Source organism: Phalangium opilio, unplaced genomic scaffold (assembly GCF_054372755.1).
Source record: "Phalangium opilio isolate 3A_F unplaced genomic scaffold, DU_Popi_V2 ptg000105l_1, whole genome shotgun sequence".
NCBI lineage: Eukaryota > Metazoa > Arthropoda > Arachnida > Opiliones > Phalangiidae > Phalangium > Phalangium opilio.
This window is the reverse complement of record NW_028324207.1, coordinates 1,222,867-1,244,405: the sequence shown is the minus strand read 5'-3', so window position 1 is coordinate 1,244,405 and position 21,539 is coordinate 1,222,867. Positions and strand designations below refer to the sequence as shown.

The 21,539-nt window shown below is 38.6% G+C and overlaps 1 protein-coding gene and 1 long non-coding RNA gene across 8 annotated transcripts in view; one reads left to right on the top strand and one right to left on the bottom strand.

Moving 5' to 3' along the window:
- The window catches only part of LOC149625147 (lachesin-like), a 123,073-nt gene that overhangs the window by 69,897 nt on the left and 31,637 nt on the right, over positions 1-21,539 (top strand). Inside the window, exon 2 of the mRNA XM_089851917.1 lies at positions 20,169-20,284. Within this exon, the coding sequence (XP_089708043.1) occupies positions 20,169-20,284 (116 nt within the window). The remainder of the gene's footprint in view (positions 1-20,168; positions 20,285-21,539) is intronic.
- The window catches only part of LOC149625148 (uncharacterized), a 166,261-nt gene that overhangs the window by 113,719 nt on the left and 31,003 nt on the right, over positions 1-21,539 (bottom strand). For all 7 annotated transcript variants that reach the window (XR_016374555.1, XR_016374556.1, XR_016374551.1 and 4 more), the window contains one exon: positions 12,646-12,839. This is a non-coding gene — a long non-coding RNA (uncharacterized LOC149625148). The remainder of the gene's footprint in view (positions 1-12,645; positions 12,840-21,539) is intronic.

Sequence of the window (21,539 nt, the reverse complement as noted above, 5' to 3'; positions counted from 1 at the left end):
GTTCGGGCATTGGTCTTGAAGTCGAACCCCCTGGAGCTGTGGCTGGATTTGGATGGCTTGACAGCCCTGAGACTGTTGCCGCTTTGGGAGACCTTGGCGTTGAATATCTGGCTGTTGGACATCTGTATATTAGCGATTCATCTCCTGTGTTGTAACCGGTGTTTCTACTCGGCCTTCTTTCATTCGCTTCGTTTCTGTTGTTGCGAAACGATTCCTTGACCAATCTCAGATGTCTTCGGTTTCTACGCCATCTTCCTCCTTCCTCTAGCTCAACTTCGTATGATCTGGGTGCTACTTCACGTATCACTTGACCTTTCCTCCTCCAGACTCCGTGCTGATTCAGTATTCGCACTACACTTCCTGGAATAAGTTTAGTTAGTTCTTTTCCTCGCTCCTGTTGTTTTTTCTTCGTCGGTCTGTTGCTTTGAGTTTCTCTATCTACCCTGGGTAGTCTTGTTCTAAGCACTCTACCCATTAGCAGTTCTGCTGGAGACTTGCCATGTTCAAGTGGGGTGTTTCTAAAGCTCAATAGTCCCAGATGAAAGTCTTCTTCGGAATTTATGGCTTTCTTTAGTAGTCGTTTCGCGATTTGTACTCCTTTTTCGGCTAGTCCGTTGGACTGGGGGTATTCTGGGCTTGACGTCTTGTTAATGAACCCATATTCGTCTGCAAACTCTTTGAACTCCTTTGAACTGAACGGCATGTTATCTGACATGACGATTTGAGGGATCCCTTGACGGCCAAAAATCCGTTTCAGACAAGAGATTACTGATTTTGCTGACGTTGTTCTCAATGTCTCAACTTCTATGTATGTTGAATACGCGTCTATGGCCACCAGATAGTCGTTTCCCGCATTGTGAAACACGTCAGTCCCTATCATGTCCCATGGCTTGTCTGGTGTCTCTCTTATGATGTACGGCTCTTGGTGTTGTTTATATTGAAACATGTTACACGTGGGACATCTTTTGCAGTGATCTTCTTTGTGACTATTCATGTTGGGCCAGTATAGGCATTGTCTCGCCCTGCGGCGGCATTTCTCTATTCCAAGGTGCCCATCATGTATGATTTTCAGCATGGTGCTCCTCATAGTCTTGGGAACGACGATCCAAGATCCTTTTAGGATGAGCCCTTCTGCTTCGGTCAACTCATCTTGAACGCTCGCGTATCCTGAGGTTTGTGTGTTTTTCTTTTCCCAGCCTTGATGTATTTGCTCCAGGACGCCTTTTAGTTCCTCGTCCTTTGCCGTTTCTTCTTGTAAGCGACCTAGCATTGACTGACTCACTGGTAATGAAGTAATTACTGCGTTTATGTGGACTTCGACTTCGTCATGCGTGTCTTTATCTTCAGTTGATCTCATTGGTAAGCTGGCTCGAGACAACGCGTCAGCTAGGATAAGGCTTTTCCCCGGGGTATAGACGATCTTATATTGATATTTCATGAGCTTCAGAAACAGTCTCTGAAGTCTTGGTGGCACCTCTGCTAGTACTCTGTTAGCCATTGCTACTAGTGGCTTGTGGTCCGTCTCCAGAATAACCTCTTTTCCATAGATGTAGTTGTGAAACTTTCGACAACCAAACACGATTCCCAGAGTCTCCTTCTCGATTTGGGCGTATCTTGTCTCCGCTGACGTCAGTGTCCTTGAGGCATACGCTATGGGCGACCAGTTATCGCCCTGTCGCTGCATAAGTACTGCGCCCAGCCCGTCTTTCGAAGCGTCTGTGGACACTTTTGTATCCTTCTTTGGGTCGTAAAACTGTAGTACCGGTTGCTGAGTCAGCACTTTCTTGATGTGAGTCCACTCTTGGTGGTGCTCTGGCAGTATCTGATGGTCATCTACGCTCTGTTTTCTGAGGCTTCGCAAGTTTACAGTATGCGCGGAGAGGTTTGGTATATACTTCCCAACGAAGTTCACAACTCCCAGCGCTCTTTGCACCTCCTTCTGAGATGTTGGCGTCGGCATCTTCAGAATTGCTTCTATTTTCCTGGGGTCCGGTTTGACCCCGCCCTTGGATATTACCTCTCCCATGTATGATACTTCTGTGACTTTGAATATGCACTTCTGTACGTTGACCAGTGTTGCATTTGTACTAACATGGTTTCCGTTGCCTGACATAATTGTATGGCACGCTGCAAGGTGAGGTTTTCTTCCGCTAAAAGCGTCCGTCGGATTTTGAGATCCTTGGAACCGTAGACGATTTGATCGCGGATGAGCGAGTCCTCCAGTTGCCCAAAGTTACATGACTTCGCTTTGAGGCGCAGGTCAACAACGTACTGTTCGACGGTCTCTTCTTTCTTCTGCATTCTTTCGCGAAACACCAGCCTTTCGTAGGTTTCGTTCTTTTTGGGAGTGCAATAAGTCTCGAACTTGGCCACCACGTTGTCATAGGTTTTGGGATCGGCGACTGTGAAGACAAACGTGTTGAAAACGTCGATAGCTTCTTGTCCTGCAGCATGCAGCAACAAGGAGAGCTTCTGTCCGTCCGACCGGCCAGCGCTTGGAGCCGTGGCAACTTCGAAGAGTTCGAACCTTTGCCGAAATACACGCCATGCCGTGTCCGCATTACCGGACAAGTGAAGTTCCGGCGGTGGTCTTAAACCTTCCATTGTATCCGATAAAGCTCGTTCGCGAAGACGTGAGTCACGATTCTGACACCATGTATTGTTCTAGTTCTAACAAGAACGGAGACGGGTTATAGTTTAAAACGTAATGTTTATTACTCGCGGTCACAGAAAACTCTGATCGTTTATTACAGTTTTGGTTTATTAAGAAACCTCGTATTTTTAGGCCAAAGGTTTTTTATCATCTATTTTAACTAACCCCTTTATGAGTCTTTCTTTAGAGAGCTAGATAACGTTGGTTTTTTAGCTATCGCTACACAGGGTGTCTCTCATAAGTCTCCCATAAATTTTATGTTATATCCTACGTCACATGTTTAGTGGCACACACTCTTTACACCGTAAACACACCCTTTAAAGTGTTAGTGACATAATTTTCGTCATCCACAAACTTAAAATGCGAAAAAATCATTGAAAAATCTAGTTTATTATGATATGTTTACTTCTGTAATTGGTTTCGTAGCAATTTATAAAATTGCAATCAAAGTATTGTGTTTGGAAATAAAATTGCAATCAAAGTATTGTGTTTGGAAATAAAATTGCAATCAAAGTATTGTGTTTGGAAATAAAATTGCAATCAAAGTATTGTGTTTGGAAATAAAATTGCAATCAAAGTATTGTGTTTGGAAATAAAATTGCAATCAAAGTATTGTGTTTGGAAATAAAATTGCAATCAAAGTATTGTGTTTGGAAATAAAATTGCAATCAAAGTATTGTGTTTGGAAATAAAATTGCAATCAAAGTATTGTGTTTGGAAATAAAATTGCAATCAAAGTATTGTGTTTGGAAATAAAATTGCAATCAAAGTATTGTGTTTGGAAATAAAATTGCAATCAAAGTATTGTGTTTGGAAATAAAATTGCAATCAAAGTATTGTGTTTGGAAAAGACCTAGTTAAAATTTTGTTTCGTTTGATGACGTAGTAAGGAGAAATGTTCTCTCTAGATGTCGCTCACGTGACGCCTGTTAGTGTCTCCGAGCCGCTTTAAGCCTATTTTATTCAGATTCGCGCGTCATTAGTAGACTCGGCTCCGCGAGATGCCGTGAGTGACGTATCAAGGATAAAAACCCACCAAAAATCTTCTCCGCAAATTTGCTTTTGCCCCCCAATTTTCAAGTTTTCGAAGTGCTTTTTCTGTGTTTTCCCTCATATTTAAATATTAATCAAGCATAATTTTGGAATCAGAAGAGTTTAAACTCTCAAACAAGTTGGGAAACCAAAATAAACCTCTCCGAGCCGAGACGAATTTACTTTCCAAACACAGGTCCACCAGCCAATGAGACAAACCGGAAATACATAGTTCTAATCGGCGAGATATTGCCATGATCATTTGTAAAGTTCAAAGCGTTTAATAATTTCCTGCGTATCCTCCATAATTCTAATGAGGACCTAATATCTATCACTTAAATGTGTATTTAACTTTCGGTTCACTCTGAACCGTTAAGACCTCCTATAAGAGGACATGAAGCAAGGTCAATTATGGTTAAGATCTAGGTTGTCTTATCTCATAGACCCAGTCGTTTCAACACGTATGAAGAGATGAAGTATTAGCATCCTTATTATTTAATGGAGCTAAAAGTTACGTTTACACTATATATAAATGTAGTAAAGATGAATTAAAAAGTAAACACCAAATTTTAAATGTTAATATCAAAAGATGTTCTTGGAATATTGAGATGAAACAGAGCTTTATAGCTACACAACTACTAAAAGAATCGTAATGCCGAAAAATATTTAAGTATTTCCATTTAATATTCTGCAAAAAGAAAATGTTATAGTTTTGTAAGAGATCTTTTCATCCTACTCGTTTTATATTAACTTTGATATGCGTGTAGTGTTTCGTTTCAGATGCAATCTTCATTACTCGTTCTATATTAACTCTCACTTGTGTCAGTACATAGAAATAAGTTTATCTTAAATAATTAGTTAAATATAAATGATATTAATTATTTTAATCGCCAGTAAATAACTTTAAAAATAGTTAAATCGTTTAAAATAAAGTTGTTCCTATTATCTTTCGAAACTTTGCTAATATTGACGTTTAAAGTGAAGGGTACCCCTCTTGCCCGCTTTCTTCAAATTTTGGGGTATATATACGATTCGTTTCCATTATAATAATAGATAAAAACGCATTCGCGTGAACCGATGGTGGAAGCCCTACCATTGGGAGGCTAGACGTTTCTCGTAACCCTAGCCGATCGCCGCGTATATCTTGAAACCAATAATAGATAAAAACGCATTCGCGTGAACCGATGGTGGAAGCCCTGCCATTGGGAGGCTAGACGTTTCTCGTAACCCTAGCCGATCGCCGCGTATATCTTGAAACCAAACGATGACGAAGGAAAAGAAGCCGGAATGGACTGACTGGCGTCCATGTGGAATGGACAAAGACCTGAAGATGGTGGTGCATAGAAGCTGGTGTCAATGTGGAATTGACGAAGAACAGAAGATGCTGGTGCATAGAAGCTGGTGTCAAGGTGAAGTTGACGAAGAACAGAAGATGGTTGTGCTTGGAAGCTTGCAAGTACAGACTAGTGTCCATGTGGAGTGGACGAAAACCAAAGCTGGTGGTGTTGGAATTCAAGTAGAATAGCCAGTGGAGACAAACCCAAATTTCCGTGAACTGTCAATGCAGTCCGGAAATTGGGAACACGTTTGCTCCGATACGCAAACTGCGAACGCGGTCACGTGGGGCGTGACAGACACACACACAGACACACAGACACACACGCACGTCCGGTGTAATACCTCTCCGTGACATACGTCACTCGGAGAGGTAAAAAGTAAGGTTTTCTTTAGATTTGAGATAATTCTTAAACCACGTTGCTATTCCTTTAATTTATGGCAGACTTATTAGAAACACCTTGTATATCCAGTTCCGCTACTGATTCATTTGTCACAATAAGGCCGTATACGTACTACTTTCAGGCCTACGACGTTTAAAATTATTGTACTTCTCCGCGTATCTTCGCTTTTGGTAAATTCCATGTATGGTATTGACAAAATATTTTTTTATTTTATTTGTTCAGTTCCCTACGTTTAATGGTTCGGTTGCCGTCAAAAGAAAAATCGATGTAGAATCAAACGGTGGCAAATATTCGTGCCAGTTGACAATAAAAATCTCCCTTTCGCGATTGATTGAATTTCAATTGCGGTTTGGTTAGAGGGGAAGGGGAATGGCAGGCGGTGGACTTGAGGAAATGGCTTATATAGATGGTACAAGTACCAGGAAGTTAAGAGAATGGCAGATAGATAAAGACTGAATACCATGAGGGGAAAGACACTCTTATAGAAGCTCTCCATGCATTGGACCATGGTACTGAAATATAAACATTAACCTTCAAAGGTCTGTTATTATTATAATCTCCTTGAAGCATTTGAATTAATATATAATTTCTAAAGCATTCCCTTCCGGTTCATGCCTCAATTCATGCAAATGAACATGTAACCGAATTGACTAAATACGAAGGTCTTTTAGAGTTAAATTAAAAACAGATGTTAAAGTAGATTGATCACCGATTGGTCTCCAGTCAAGGAAGCAAGTAGTTAGAAAGATATCAAGAATTGTAGGAGTGTTAATTGGGTGTAGATCGTACTAGACAATACACTAAAATTAAAATCTTTCCTTAACCTAGCTCTCTTTAAAGTAATTTCTATTTTCATTTGGTCAAATAGTGACTTCCATATCCCAAATTTGTGTAGTTAATTACCCCTCGTTTCGGATTGACTTGCCCTTGCTATCCTTGGCTTCTCTTCCCTGGGCAGGTATATGCGCTTATTCTGGTGGGAGATCATTTACATAATTTGGTCTGCTAATCGATAGATTGGATAAAAGGGGGGCGGGGGGTCAGTCGGGATCGTCTTTTCTATATACGGGGGAGGAGAAATATGGGGGTTGTCTATATAGTGCTCTATTGTGGACTAATTGGATAGGAAGCTCTTTTCCGTCTCTGGTCCCTTAATAGATTCGGGACATCAATGGGGCTCGAAAATATAGCTCGCAACAGGGTTCATTGAAGTTATGGTTTAAATCAGGGATAGATTTAATTTTAGAAGTAGGAATGGAGAACGGTTAGTATTTACTTTAGTCCGACTCATGGCCCAGTATGAAGCCCCTCCCTCCAACACGTAATGAAAAGCTTAAATGATCTTATTGGCTCACTTAAACTACGTTTTGATGACGTTGCTGACGGGTACGGCGAAAAATACGTATTTCCTTTTTACCTCTGTCGCTATGACCCGCCCCTTCTTTCATACCCCTCCGTCTCGTGGAAGGGGGTCCGGGACTATAACGCGCGCCACAATACTCTGTTCTCCATTCCTACTTCTAAAATTAAATCTATCCCTATCTTGAAAATGTGAAATTTGAGCAAAAAATAAGTTATTTTAAATTGGCACATAGTGAAACCATAACTGTGTCGCCTTCTGGTGGGAAAAGACGCTTCGCTCGCTACTGGCGTTTGCTACTACCCTAACCATGATTTCAATGAACACCGTGTATTAAACCGACTGGGGTAAACCTATGAACGAAATAAAGCCATATTAAGACGACGTCAACCTACACTTGACTGTCTTGACATAATTAACTTATTTATGTTGATATTTAAGCGTTTAATTTAAAGAGAGAGTGAACCGTATTAAAAAACATTTTTAGCTGATTATTTAAAACATACAAAGATAAATCAATACCACTGGTAATGTACACAGTTATCAGAGTGACGCGGAGTAATATTAATACGTAAACCATCGCGGAGAAAGTGTATTCGGGTAGGTGGACACGGGTCAAATACAGTATCGTTGTGGTTTACGGTCACGTGCTTTTAATTGCATTTCCCGCATTGGGGATTTCCCTCTATTTTCCGATTCAGTTCGTTCGAGTGCGTTTATCCAATTCTACCGCAAAGACAACTAATATAATGGACAGAAATTAATTCTACCTTGTTAAACTCAAATTATTTTCGTGTCAGGGTTATTTGAAACGCGAGGTTAATGAAAGCCTTTGATTGTAGCGTATTCCCTGGATGGTTTACGACCTACATCAACCCTCCTCCAAAACTCGATCTCTTTCTCATTACAATATTCTTTGGGTAGAGACCAATCAGCGATCACTCTAATATAGCCAGTTATCTCTTTAATTATACTATACTTAATTCACTTTCCGTTATTTCTTATAAGCTTTTGATATAAAATGAAATAATTTTTTACATCAAATGTAGGCTACGAGGCATACCATAATGGGCGTTTCGTGAATCGAATATTTTAAAACCTTTAAAATGAATTATCGGTTTGTGAGTAACGAAGCAACATCAGTCTATTCATCTTATTCACGTGGCGGCTTATTAAAGGATTTTAATAACGGGTCATTTTGCGACTGGCAATTTTATGCCCGCGCCCTCAGCTCAAAAGCACTTTAATTCCATATAGAGCCGAGGCTTGGCGTGTCAAATCTGCGGAACCCGCGACTGCCACGAACCTATCTTTAAAAATGAAGGTAGTTAACCCTAAGGAACACGTACGAATAATTAGGTAATTTATATCTCTAATAAAACGTATAACCGGACCTCTAATTATTATTAACGTATATATCATTCAATTTTTGCAATTAAAATTAGTTTAAAAATCGATTTATAAAGTAGCAATAAATAAACGCAACTAGTCAAAAATGTTTTTGATCGATTAGTTCAAATTAATTTTAACACAAGTTCATAAGATATGTTCCATAAGTTTGTCTCGGGTTACTGAGAGGTAGTCACGAAGCGACGTGGATGAAACGTCATAGATTTCCGTAAAGCGACTCCTGGTTTTGGCGCTATAAAAGGCTTAGTATAAACTAAATAGGAAGATGGACTGCAAAATTAACCACCGAGTGTAGTACTTCAATTCTCTCTTGTCGTTCTCGGACTAGCTCGAGCTGTAAAAGTCTCTAGCATTACGAAATATAGGAAGTGTCATACTTATGGAACATATCTTATAAACTTATGGTATAACTGTATACTGTTTTGTTGGTCTCGTCCGTGGTGTCATATCGATATACCAAGCGTTATTCTAGGAATGCTACCAAAATTGGCCTTCTTTTTCATTATTTTTAACCATTCAAAGAGTGTCATCGTGTACAAATACCCCAGCATATTTCGCTTGATTTAGTGGGAAGCCACCCTTTAATATAAAAGGTGGACAGTTAGTGCAACCGTACGCATCTCAGAATAGGAAGAGCCTATTGCGTTAGAAAAGAAACTGTATACGAACAGGTTGGCTCTCGGACAATATACTGGGGTCAGTTTATATAATCAAAACATCAAACTAGAATACACCATCCTACACTTACTAAACAAGTTACGATTAGTGTTTTACGGATGATCCCGTAATTAAATTGTCCGGTCTTTCAGTTTCTTAATTAAATTTAAGGGGTCATCCGTAAAACGCTCCAATTAAAACTTGTTTAGGAAGTGTCCCTTGTGTTCAAAATTGGTCATAGAAGTTACATTTTCGGCTCAAAATTTATTGCTCATAGAACAGTTCCACTGTAGTAATACCATTTTTTTGAACACCCTGTACGTAGAGAATGTAGGACATAATCCCCCCTGGACATAATCCCCCGGACATAATCCCCCCCATTTGAGAAGAAAAGGACAATCCCCTCAGGTAGGAGACAAAATCCCCCGGACAATTTCCCCCCGAATGGATGCCGAAGACAAAATACCCCCAGCCCCAGGACAAATTCCCCCCAGCCCAGGGACAAATTCCCCCCAGCCCCGGGACAAATTCCCCCCAGCCCCGGGACAAATTCCCCCCAGCCCCGGGACAAATTCCCCCCAGCCCCGGGACAAATTCCCCCAAACTGTGTTCTTCGGAAGAAAATAAATGTAAAAAGTAATATTTTGGAAAAGGCGTACCATTGTTACAATATTTCCAAAATATTACGAACCGAACCGAACCTAACCCAACCCAACCCAACCCAACCCAACCAAACCAAACCAAACCAAACCTAACCTAACCTAACCTAACCTAACCTAACCTAACCTAACCTAACCTAACCTAACCTAACATAACCTAACCTAACATAACCTAACCTAACATAACCTAACCTAACCTAACATAACCTAACCGGGGATTATGACCGGGGAATTTTGTCTAGAGCGTAGGGGGATTTTGACAAGAGAGTAGGGGGATTTTGTCTACAGAGTTGGGGGATTTTGTCTACAGAGTTGGGGGATTTTGTCTTGATAGTGGGGGGATTTTGTACTCTTAACTTGGATGGGGGGAAAATGACCGGGGGATTTTGTCTTGAGAGAGGGGGGATTTTGTACGTTTTTAAAAATGGGGGGATTATGACCGGGGGTCTTTTGTCTTGGGGGTATTTAGTCCGTATACCGTACGGAGAGAGTACATAATTTGCGCTTCAATTTCATCCCAAAAATGTCTAAATCGGAGAAGAATTAAAGTAGATATGGATTTTATAAAAAATATCCTACACCGGTGTATTGCGGGTTAACGTTATACAGGGGCTCGTAGGAAATACATTATCAGATTTACCCCTGGAAGTCAGCACTCCAATTTTTGATGAAATTATTTTATTTTAAAAAATAATATCACTTTAACATCCTAAAAACGATGTCATTTCAGCAGGGTCACCATATTGCTGATCCCCTAAATAGAATAAAGTTTATATTCTCTTTCTTTCTTCGGTATGGTTCTCCTAGGGCCTCCTCCTAGAGCTAAGAAAGGTTCGTAAGCGTATTTTCACTTCCTCATAACGCCTTATGCCTTACGCCTTAATACGGGGTAGAGAGAGAGAGGGGGGGCGGGGTTTGCCTTGAAAGGCTACGCTAGAATATATGGGAGATTTCGTGGCGTATTTACTACGGAGGCGTTGAGGTGAGTAAAGCCAAAGTCATCTCGCGCTAAGCTCTGTTCAGAGAGCATTATCGGGTCAGAGACTCCCCTCCCCCTACTACTACTACTCCGAGGGGTAACGCACTCTTAAGATTTTTCAATTAATAAAAATTATATAAAGGTTTGGTTGCAAGAAAAATATTTTCACAGTTAAATAGCTGGTTGACTTAATTTCTGCGACTTTTGTTAAACTTTCCTGAATTTTTGTCAAAATTCTTAAAATTCCCTTAATTTTTGTTAAAATTCTTAAAATTCCCCGACTTTATGTTAAAATTCTTAAAATTCCCCGACTTTATGTTAAAATTCTTAAATTTCCCCGACTTTATGTTAAAATTCTTAAAATTCCCCGACTTTATGTTAAAATTCTTAAAATTCCCTGACTTTTTGTTAAAATTCTTAAAATTCCCACACTTCGGCAGTTTTCCCTGAGCCCTTCTATAATTTAAGTCAATTATTATCGAGTCTTCGTAGTGAGATTTCCCTCGGTTTGGTCCCGTTCTTTGGGCAGCATTATTCGCGAAACCTTTTCATGGTTATTTTCCCTTTCCTTAACTCCTTCTCCGGCACCATGGGAGAAATCTTTTTCCTTACGGGTAGTCAGGTATTATTATGTATACTAAAAGATTCGAGTCTTCTTTCAGGTTTGGAAATTTTATAGGTGAAGACTCGTCAAGAGTATATCAGAAAGGAGTCAATAAATACTCGGATATTGTTAAGTTCCTTCCTCACAAAAAAAAAACTGTTCAAAATCGGAACTAGCTCATCTTACGGAAATAGACAAACTCGCGCAAAGGGCCATTAGATGTAATTATGGAAATGTCCACCAAGAGACATTCATAGATGGCGCCGTAGTTTATCAATGAAGAGAGTTAGAGGATTCAGGCGCCATCTAGCGTTAACAGACCCAAAAATAAAATAAACAAGCTTTTCGTTTAAAGGGACTTGGCAGTACAGGAGAAACCTCGCCTACCGAACGTCATACCCCTGCTTGTCCAATCAGCTTTACTCCCCACTTGACTTCCACTTAATAAAATCCTCCGCCATGTTGATGCAAAAGGGAGGAGTCATCTACAAACCCTACAAACCCAGCCTTTTTGCTGTATCCCTATTGGTGCCTGACTCCTCTAGCCTCTCTACATTGAGAGGCTTTGGCGCCATCTAGGAGGATATTGATAACGAATTCAGAGCCATCTAGTTAACAGATACGTAAACACTAAGCCAATTATTTTTTTTGAGCATTGCTACGAGAAAAAACAAGATCACTCATGCTATAACGAGCTTTGTTAATTATCATTTCAATTATATTACTTCTAACTCTCGACGTAGCTTCTAACTCAAATGCCGAAGATAAATACTTCCTTTAATATACTTCTATTCTTATATACAGATAGAGAGAATCGTTTGGGGCGAAGAAAGATGTTTAAGAGAACGGTCAGTTTGACCATTACGATTGCAGAGCAGTAAGGCCGCAGGGCCATCAGAGCCGAAAATAAGCTTTTCTTCGATTCGAAAAGATCATCTTACTAAGGTTTAATCGTTTATATACGATGGGAAAAAAGAGTTCCCAAAGCAGAGTGTTCTTTTGCCAAGATCTCCGGTTCTAATTGAGATATCCATCCGCGTCCTACCTTATTTTGTAGACCAAAATGTCTATTTTTCGCAAAATTAACACTAAGTTCAATAAAAGAGCCGAGCTGAATTTGGCAACAATATTGGAAAATGGTAGCTTGTATGAAAACGTGGTCATGATCCCAATATTCATGTTGTGTTAGCTTAGATTATGTTAGGGTTGGGTTACATTTCGTTAGGGTTAAGTTAGTTCTGGTATCCACCTTCTAGCAGACGACGCGTATCTCCCTAGCCATTTACAAATATGAAATACGCTTAAAGTCCCAAGTCCCTTAGACTTATGCACATAAATGTATGATTATTTTAAGGAGTAATGTCTGTAAGCACGTACATAGACTACGTGGTACCAGTAATGTTGGTGGGATTTTAGGAAGCCTCGGTCCAAGTACAATCCCTTTCGCTGGTGGGTTCGAGTGCAGTCACCGAATAATTAAGTTAAGGGTCCTTCCCAGCCATTATACATTACATTACGTTATCGAATACGGAGATAAAGTTATACTACATACCTCCACCACTAGTGCAAGCTTGTTCCGGGTCGCAAAAGCTTCCGAGGGGAGCTTATAGACTCGTTGGCTCTTGATCTCTGCACTCAAAACATCCGAGCTTGGCTTGCTCTCTTGGCTGCAAAATCTGGGACAGTACGCATTCTCGACTGCTGATCAAATCCGTAAACACTCGACGATTGACTTTCACTCCGGATCTATGCGTGTAAACATACAACAATATATATTATTAATTAAGGGATAGTCGTAACAGCAATAGTGTGGGAGTGATGTTAGCAAAAGTTAATAGAAATAATGTTCAGAAGTGAGGTTAATGAAAGCCTTTAATTTTAGCGTATTCCCAGTATAACCCTGCAGCTTCAAGTCTTAATCTCTTTCCCATTCACTACTAGCGTCTTTGGCGAGAGACCAATCAGTGATCACCTTATACTTTAATATATTACCCAGTTTTTAATTTCTCTGAATCACTTAAAATATTTAGTCAATTCGGTTTGTTCATTTGAATGAATTGAGGCATTGATCTGGAAGGAAATGCCTTACAAATTATATTTTAATTTGCTTCAAGGATATTATAATAATAGATAAGATTTCGTATAGCGCAAACAATTGTAACGTCTGTAATTGTCCCCATTTTTAATAACACCATTCACGACTATCACTTTAATCCGTCAATTTTGAAACTATAACATTTGGGTGAAACTGAAATGGTAGCGAATTCTCTTTCGTATGGGCATAGAATCATGGACTTTGTAATTTAAAAAGAGGACCAGAAAAGAAGTACATTATTATTATTATTTTTGCGACCAAATAAGCAAAACATTACGCAGTGAGCAAAGGGGAATACAATATTTACTACCCCAAATGTACTTTGAAATTTATAAATTAATTTCATGAAAGTGACCTTGATATACCAGAAAACAATAAGGACTATTTTACGTGAGCAAAGGGGAATACAATATTTACTACCCCAAATGTACTTTGAAATTTATAAATTAATTTCATGAAAGTGACCTTGATATACCAGAAAACAATAAGGACTATTTTACGTTCCCAGCGCGACTATAGCGAGTTCACAGAAATTAAATTTGATATACTAGTGAACGCTAATCTCTAATTTCCTTACCGATATCGCATACCGTTCCGTTATTATACATTATATTTTTGTAATGTAAGCGCTCTTGCAGTTTTCCCATCCCTTATATATAGGGAATATTTATAAGATCCATGGAGTATACAGTATATCTATGTCGAGGCACTTGGAGAGATAGACACGGCGTCAAATGAAGCTTACGCGGGGAGGCAAGGGATATGAGGCAGATGATGAGTGATGCCAAGAGGATTAACCACATCCCTCCTTCGTCATTCCAGACCCTAAAGCTCATCAAACACGCGCGATTACCCGCTCCCCCCATCTCTTTTCCCCGCCGCATACCGTACCATACCAGGACAGGACAGGCTCTCTGTCCCATCTCTTCCTCGGGATACTCAGACATAACCTATTTCTCTCTCCAACAAACGTAATACGTAGTAGCTCAAGCACAGATTGACTGATTATTCCTTCACCCACTCCATACTCCTCGACTAATGGATAACGATTAAAGGGAGAATGAAGTATGTCGTTTTAAAGAGAACTTAATGAAAGGCAAAAATAATTACCAGAAAGTGATCTAGCAGTAAGTAGAGCCTCATACAAGAGTACTTGGGCAAACCGAAAAGATATTTTAATTTACCAGCACCAGGGTCCAGGCGTTAAACTATATACGAAATGTATCCTGAACATTATTAAAATCTCCTCGAAGCTATCTATATCTATATAAATCAAAGTCCTGACTGACTGATAATCAACGCCCAGCCCAAACCGCTTGCCCTAGAAGGCTGAAAATTTGCAGGAACGTTAATCTTAAGTAGTAGGCGCGTACTAAGAAAGATTTTTCCAATCCGCCGCCATCTTAAAAAATGGCGCCCAGAAATGCAAAAACATCTTCTCTATGCAACAAAGTCCGCGCGTTTCCACCCATTTCTCAAATATTTAGTAAACTGGTTTTCTTTAACCTAAAGACGGGCTGAATGGTCTTTCGGGTTCGATTTGTTGCCATCTTTTTAAATGGCGGCTAGAAACTTAAAAAACCCTTCTTTATGTAATAATGTCCGCATGAAAAGTAATAAAAATGTCCCGACGGGCTGACGGGCAACGCCGAGTGCTTTCGCTCCTAGGGCGCTACAAAAATATTAGTCATCAGTAAAATGTACCCATTCTTTGTATCATTTTGATGGAAGTTCTTATTACACGCGAGCGACGCCGCGGGTAACCGCTATAGTTAAAATATAATTTCTGAAGTACTCCCTTCCAGAGCAATGCATCAATTAATTCAAATTAACAAACCCAATTGGCTAAATATTTTAATCTTTTTAGAAAACTTAAAAACAGATCAGTGGTAACATTAAAGTAGAGTAATCACTGATTGTTCTCTAAATAAAAAGCTAGAGTGGAAAGTAATTTTAAGATAGTTTTGATATTAAAGGAATAGCGACGTGATTTAAAAATTATCTCAAATCTAAAGAAAACCTTACTTTTTGGAGAGTTTAAACTCTTCTGATTCCAAAAATATGCTTGAATAATATTTAATTATGAGGGAAAACACAGAAAAAACACTTCGCAAACTTGAAATTTGGGGGACAAAGGCAAATTTGCGGAGAAGATTTTTGGCGGGTTTTTCACCTTGCTACGTCATTCACGGCATCTCGCGGAAAAGCCAAGCGCGAGACTCCTGAGTTTACTAATGCCGCGCGCGCGCGAATCTGAATAAATTAGGCTTAACGCGGCGCGGCGACACTAACAGGCGCGTCACGTGAGCGACATCTAGAGTGAAAATTTCTCCTTACTACGTCATCAAACGAAAGAAAATCTCAACTAGGCCTTTTCCAAACACAAAACTTTGATTGCAATTTAATAAATTGCTACGAAACCAAATAAAAAAGTAAACATATCATAATAAACTAGATTTTTCAAGGATTTTTTTCGCATTTTAAGTTTGAGGATGACGAAAATTATGTCACTAACACTTTAACCAAAGTTAATCGAACTTCGGACACTAAACGTGTTATTAATATCAATTGGTCAGTACACAATGCACTAAAGACAAAAGATACGCGAAGTGGCATTAACAATACAAAAATTCATACTGTAAATACCAAGCTCGTTCATCCCCAAAGTGCATGCAGGGGACAGAGTCACGGAATATATCTTAACATCAAAAGGGTGTTATTAAGCGTTACTTTTGCGGAAACTGATATCCTCTTGAGAAATATAATTTTAGGCTAAAGTACTGTTCCTTTTATTCGCTTGTCTCGGTACTTTTTCAAAGGGATAGTCTCATACATTTTCAAGTATTTATAACTACCAAAAAACTTATACAGGGTGTTAAAATAGGGTCGAAGTACAGTGTGTAATCAATTTTGGGTCAAGAATAATATTTTACGCTGCAATCCAATCATAACTTGAAAACGGTCTCTCTTAAGGGCAAAATCGGTCATTGAAGTTACAATTTCGACTCAAATTGATTGTCCATGGAAGCTACTGTACTTCAGTTCAATTAATAAACTTTTTAGAACACCCTGTATGTAGATAGTACGTAATTCAGGATTCAATTTGATCCCAAAAACGTCTAAATCGGATCAGAATTAAGAAAGATATGAATTGTTTTTTTTTTAATATCGTACACTTGTGTATTGCGGGTTGGAGTTTTACAGGGGCTCATAGGAAACACATTATCAGATTTACCCCTGGAAGTCGGCACTTACAATTTCGCGCTATTTACCCTGTATTAGTGGAAAAATGAAAGCAACTATCCCTTTAATGAAGACAATGAATGGGAAAAGCCTTCTTTATTTTCTTCCAGTCTCGAACGGGAAAAGTTTCTTTTAATTATTACTTTAGGGACCGGATGTTGTCGAGTCGAGAAAAGACTCCGGCTCTTTCGACGCGGAAATGCTAAAGGAATATCCTTCCGTTTGCTAAGAAATGTTCCACGAACTATTTTTTATTCCTATAGGATTTAACTATTACGTATTAAAACGCCTTAACTTCAGTTACAATCCCGAATTCAATCCGAACAAGAACGCGAGGCGGATTTCGAGAATATAAGCTTAGAAAGTGAGTTAACGTCGTAAGGAAGATTTCTTAGAAGAAATGGTTGGAGAACTCTGGTCCTTAGAACATGGTAACGAATTTAAAGCGGGTAGATGGCGCCACAAGTAACAAGATCGCGGGAAAATTTGAAAAATCTTAAAAATAAACTAATTTAAAGGGGGGATGAAGTTGATTTGGTTTAACTTGTTTCATCAATATCGCTCGAGATTGACCTTTAGCTCAGAATATGAATATTTAATTGGCTTTTAATTTATTTATTTTTTTGCAAATTTTGAAGTTTGTTTCCTTACGTTTAATGAAATAGTCTTTTTTAAGAAAATTTCGAAATGCATTCCACATAATATTTGGTCACGTGTTCAGAAAAGTAAATACATGGCGCCAATAAAAACTGCCAAATAAATAAATTTTGATAAGAAATAAATAATTCGACGGAGTTTATTTTCATTTACGGCCGTATAGGGGTTGCTATAGAGCTATATCAGTTGAAGAGGGGAAACGTCACAGTTGGGCCAGCCAATAAACGGAGCCGGTTTTCACCCTCCATCCGTGCGCACCGCTAAAGAACTCTATGCTAAATTTCCCGCACAATATGGCGCCTAGGCGGGGACTGGCGAAACACCGCCTCAAAAGCTCTTCTTTCCCCCCAAATTGAAATAGCTCTATAGGCCTTTATCCATGGGTCAAAGATAAGTTGGTATGTTCTCTAGAACTAAATAAGTTCCATCTATTAGTAATTCCGTTCAGACACCCTCCAAATGATAGTCTTTATTTTAAACTAGAGAAATTTTCTCGCTTCTCTTATGGGGATTAAAAGCGGAGAATTTTCATATACTGTAAATATGAGATTTAAAGTTGTTAATCGAGCGCAACGGTGTCACTTATATAGTATGTAAATTTCCCCCCGCTTTCCTAAGCCTTAAGTTTCAAGTTTAAGGGTAAATTACTTTATGTTTCTGGCATATTCTTTACAGCACATACGACGTTTACGAAATAACACACGCCATCCTCATATGGCATTGCTCTATTCAACCCTAATTTAGCGAATTAACTCTACCATAAGTGTATGACTATCCATCAGCATACAGCGAGATCAATTTTGAATTCATGTCTTTTTGCCCTAATGAACACCGTTTTCAAGTTACGATTCGAGTGTTTACGATTCTAAAGAAGGCTCAATCGGCTGGATTAAAAGGGGATTAACCAACAAATCTTTTGAATTTTTATAACGGCTCATTTTCTGGTTTTGAGACAAGAAAGGGATAACCTGATTGGCTTCATTTTGCCATGCGCAGAACCTGTTTCACCCCAAGAGTCAGACTTTAATCCAATCAGAAAAATAAGAGATTTATTTTCGTCGCTGAAGTTAACGACAGATGGTACTACAGTCAACTTTGTTAGTCACGTGATCCTATCCCTTAGATGGATACGAAACCAAGCCAACTTGTTTATTTGTTGGTTGGGTCTATACCACCTTTGGTGAGTCGTGGCGGAGATAGAGAGCTTCGCTGTTAGCGCCATCTCGGGAATAAACACCCTCCCGGGAAACCTGGAAGGCTAGTTCTGAAGCGTATCAGACTTATCATCATTTACTTATGACTATGTATGGTCAGGCGTACTGTAACGGGGTCTCAGTTGCCCCTTAATAGAGTTAAGTATTCCCCCAAGGATTGCCGGCACAAATCTCATTTTAATCCTCGAATAACTAGGCATAAGAGAGGTTACTATAGCGTTGATGAAAACAACTCCCAGTTCGCTCTATAGTTTCCATAAACCATGGACTTCCTAATTGCAAAGAGGACCAGAAGAAATTATTTTTCACGACCAAATTAGCATAAAATATGCAATCAGCTTAGGGGAATGCATTATTTACCCCTAACCGCGTCGACATTTACAGTGCACTTTGAAAATAATTAATTTTGTGACAGTGACCTTGATATCCCAGAAAAAAAATCCCCGGAGATCTAAGCTTTAAACAGAGAATTCACTGGAATTAAATTTAGAATGACCTAGAAAATTATGATCTGACTGTCTAAGGACAAAGTGTTGACCATTAAAAACGCCATCTACAGGAAAACACTTCATTTACTTTATATTATCTAAACAAGTACTTCTTCTATAATGTTGACATAGAAGCTAGTCATCACAAAGAATATATAAGATTCAACATATTGCAAAAACCGCGTGTTTGGAGACGCAGACGTTTTGGGATTAAGAACGAATTAATGATTTAAGATTGGTATTAAGGTAGCCAAGCTTAGAAGTTTTAAGCCATTAAACTATGTCGTGCTCGACAACGCGTGAGAAATTTCTAGAGTAGTGTTAAATTAGTTTCAAAATCTTCTGTGACTGAACTGCATGGTTAAATTAATATAGGGCAAAACGAGAGGTACGCCACCTGTCGGATGCAACGATAACAGTACAATAGACAGGGTGTTCCCAAAGGGGTAATTATAGGACAGAGGTACAGTGATAACCAATCAGTTTTGAGTCGAAAATGTATCTTCTATAATCACAGTCATATTTGGAACATGACGTAATCAAACCTCTTCAGAATTGGTATGCAAAGCCTATCAACACTATAGTGAATGTCCCCTCGCTTATTATTGGGATAGAGATGTATGTGTGTGTTGCTCCATTTTCCGAAACTAGATTAAAAGGATTATCTCGGTCGATTTGATGAGAAAATGAAAGCGTTTTCGACGCGAATATAATCTGTGTTTTCAAAACTGAAGAGATTTATATTTCCTAAGTTCCCTAAATCTTTCTTTTAAACAATAAGACTGTTTACCAATATCAATAGGATATTTAACATTGCGAATTCATCCGTCTAAGCCTCGGCTACACTCCCAACTCCAACTGAGATAATTAAAAAGATTTTACAATCGGCCAGCCATCTTTTTCCTGGCAAATAAAAATGAAGCGACACAGGGAATCCACTGTCCTATATTCGGAACAATCTGTACATAAAATACTGATTAACATTGCACAAATAAAAATAAAGATTTTAAGAATAAAATTGCAACGTGATTAAAAAATAAATATTAATGCGAAATTACAGAGCTAGAAATTTTAAACTTTGAAATGAAGTATATGATGTATTTTCCAGAGAAGTGTTCCGCATATCAATGCGGCACGAAAAGCAAATATCCCTCTTTAAAACAATCGTGTTACACCCCAGATTAAAGTGGCACACTTCTTCACTCTTTAATTATCTCCTTCTGCCTTTTTAAGCAAGTTGTTATTCCGTTTTAAAAAAAGGGAGTGCATTTTAAAATACGAAATTGATTATTTTTTCTAATTGCTGAATTATTAATTCGTCATTTATAAATGATTTCTTCTTTAATTAAAGTTTTGTAAATTATTTTCTTTTAAACAGTGTTGGAACTGAGCCGGTCGGAACCAGCTTTTTTGGGAACAATATCGAGTCTCACAGTCGCGGCTGGAAGAGACGCCATCTTGAAATGTATCGTGGAAAATTTGGGAAATAATCGGGTAAGTCAATTTTAACATTTCTTGAATATTGAATAATGTCATATGATAACTACAGTGTAATAATGTAGAGTACCATACATTTTCTTGATTCTTTTCCCTTCAAAAACAGGAAGTAGGGTTAATATTTGTGACCTTTGTAGCTTGGCAACCCCTAGTAAGTCTTCAATCATAACCGGGCACGTGTATTCAAATATGGATTCCTTTTGTTGTGTCGCGAAAATATTTGGACTAGGCGCGGGAATGGACATTTAAAGGGATAGTGAAATGCGAGAAAAAAAAAAAAATAAAACATATGTTATAACCGAGATTTATAGAACCTCGTTAGGCTTAGCAGTGAATATTTGTTGCATTCTTTCTTATTGATTTTGAAGAAATTATTTAAGGACTTTATTAACCCTTTAAAAGGGGTATAGGAAAGCTCGCGACCCAAAATATGCAAATGAGAAATTAATTTAGTCTGGTTATTCTCTTTTTCGCCCCCGGCTTATGTCCAACGTCCGGGAAAAGATAATCATAAACGAGCTAGTTTTGTGGTCCGCGGACCTCACTTTGGTCATACCCAACTTTGGATGGGAACTATATTATATTAAAATTGAGAAAAACAACAGGGAGAATCTGGTCAATACCAGTCATAATAAGCGTAGAAGTAAAAGGCTATGAACATTAATACATTAATGTAATCGCGAATAAAGGAAAAAGTAGTAAATGAATTCGTGAAGTGGTGTATGAACCTTATTCGAGGATCATTCTAGACTAATCCTTCCATATTTTATAATTTATCATTTTAATAATTTGAAGGGAAATTTTCCTAGCCTTTGTCCGTCCTGGCCGTCCATGACAATTAAATATATTTTCATAACGGTATTTTGAGATTTCAAGATTTCTACTGAGATTTTGGACTTGAGAGTTCGAAAAAGGGTTGAAATCTTGTATGAGATATTTAAGATTTTATAGAGGAATACACACCTCGTACCCTTGCGTTTAAACAGTGTACTTTTAAAGAGACATTGACATACCAGAAAATTACAGATCCTAATTTTTACGTCCCCCTCGCATGTCTAGGTTTAAACAGTTGAGTTTACTGAAATAAAAATTAGAATAATGACTCTTTCGTTGATACAGTGACCCTTAGGGCAAAATGGAGATAGAAGTACAAAACTTTTTCGACTCAAAATCGTCCAAAGAACACCCCCCCCCCTTAATTTATCTTATACTTATCAGAAACACCCTGTTTATCATATTTTTCTATCGATAT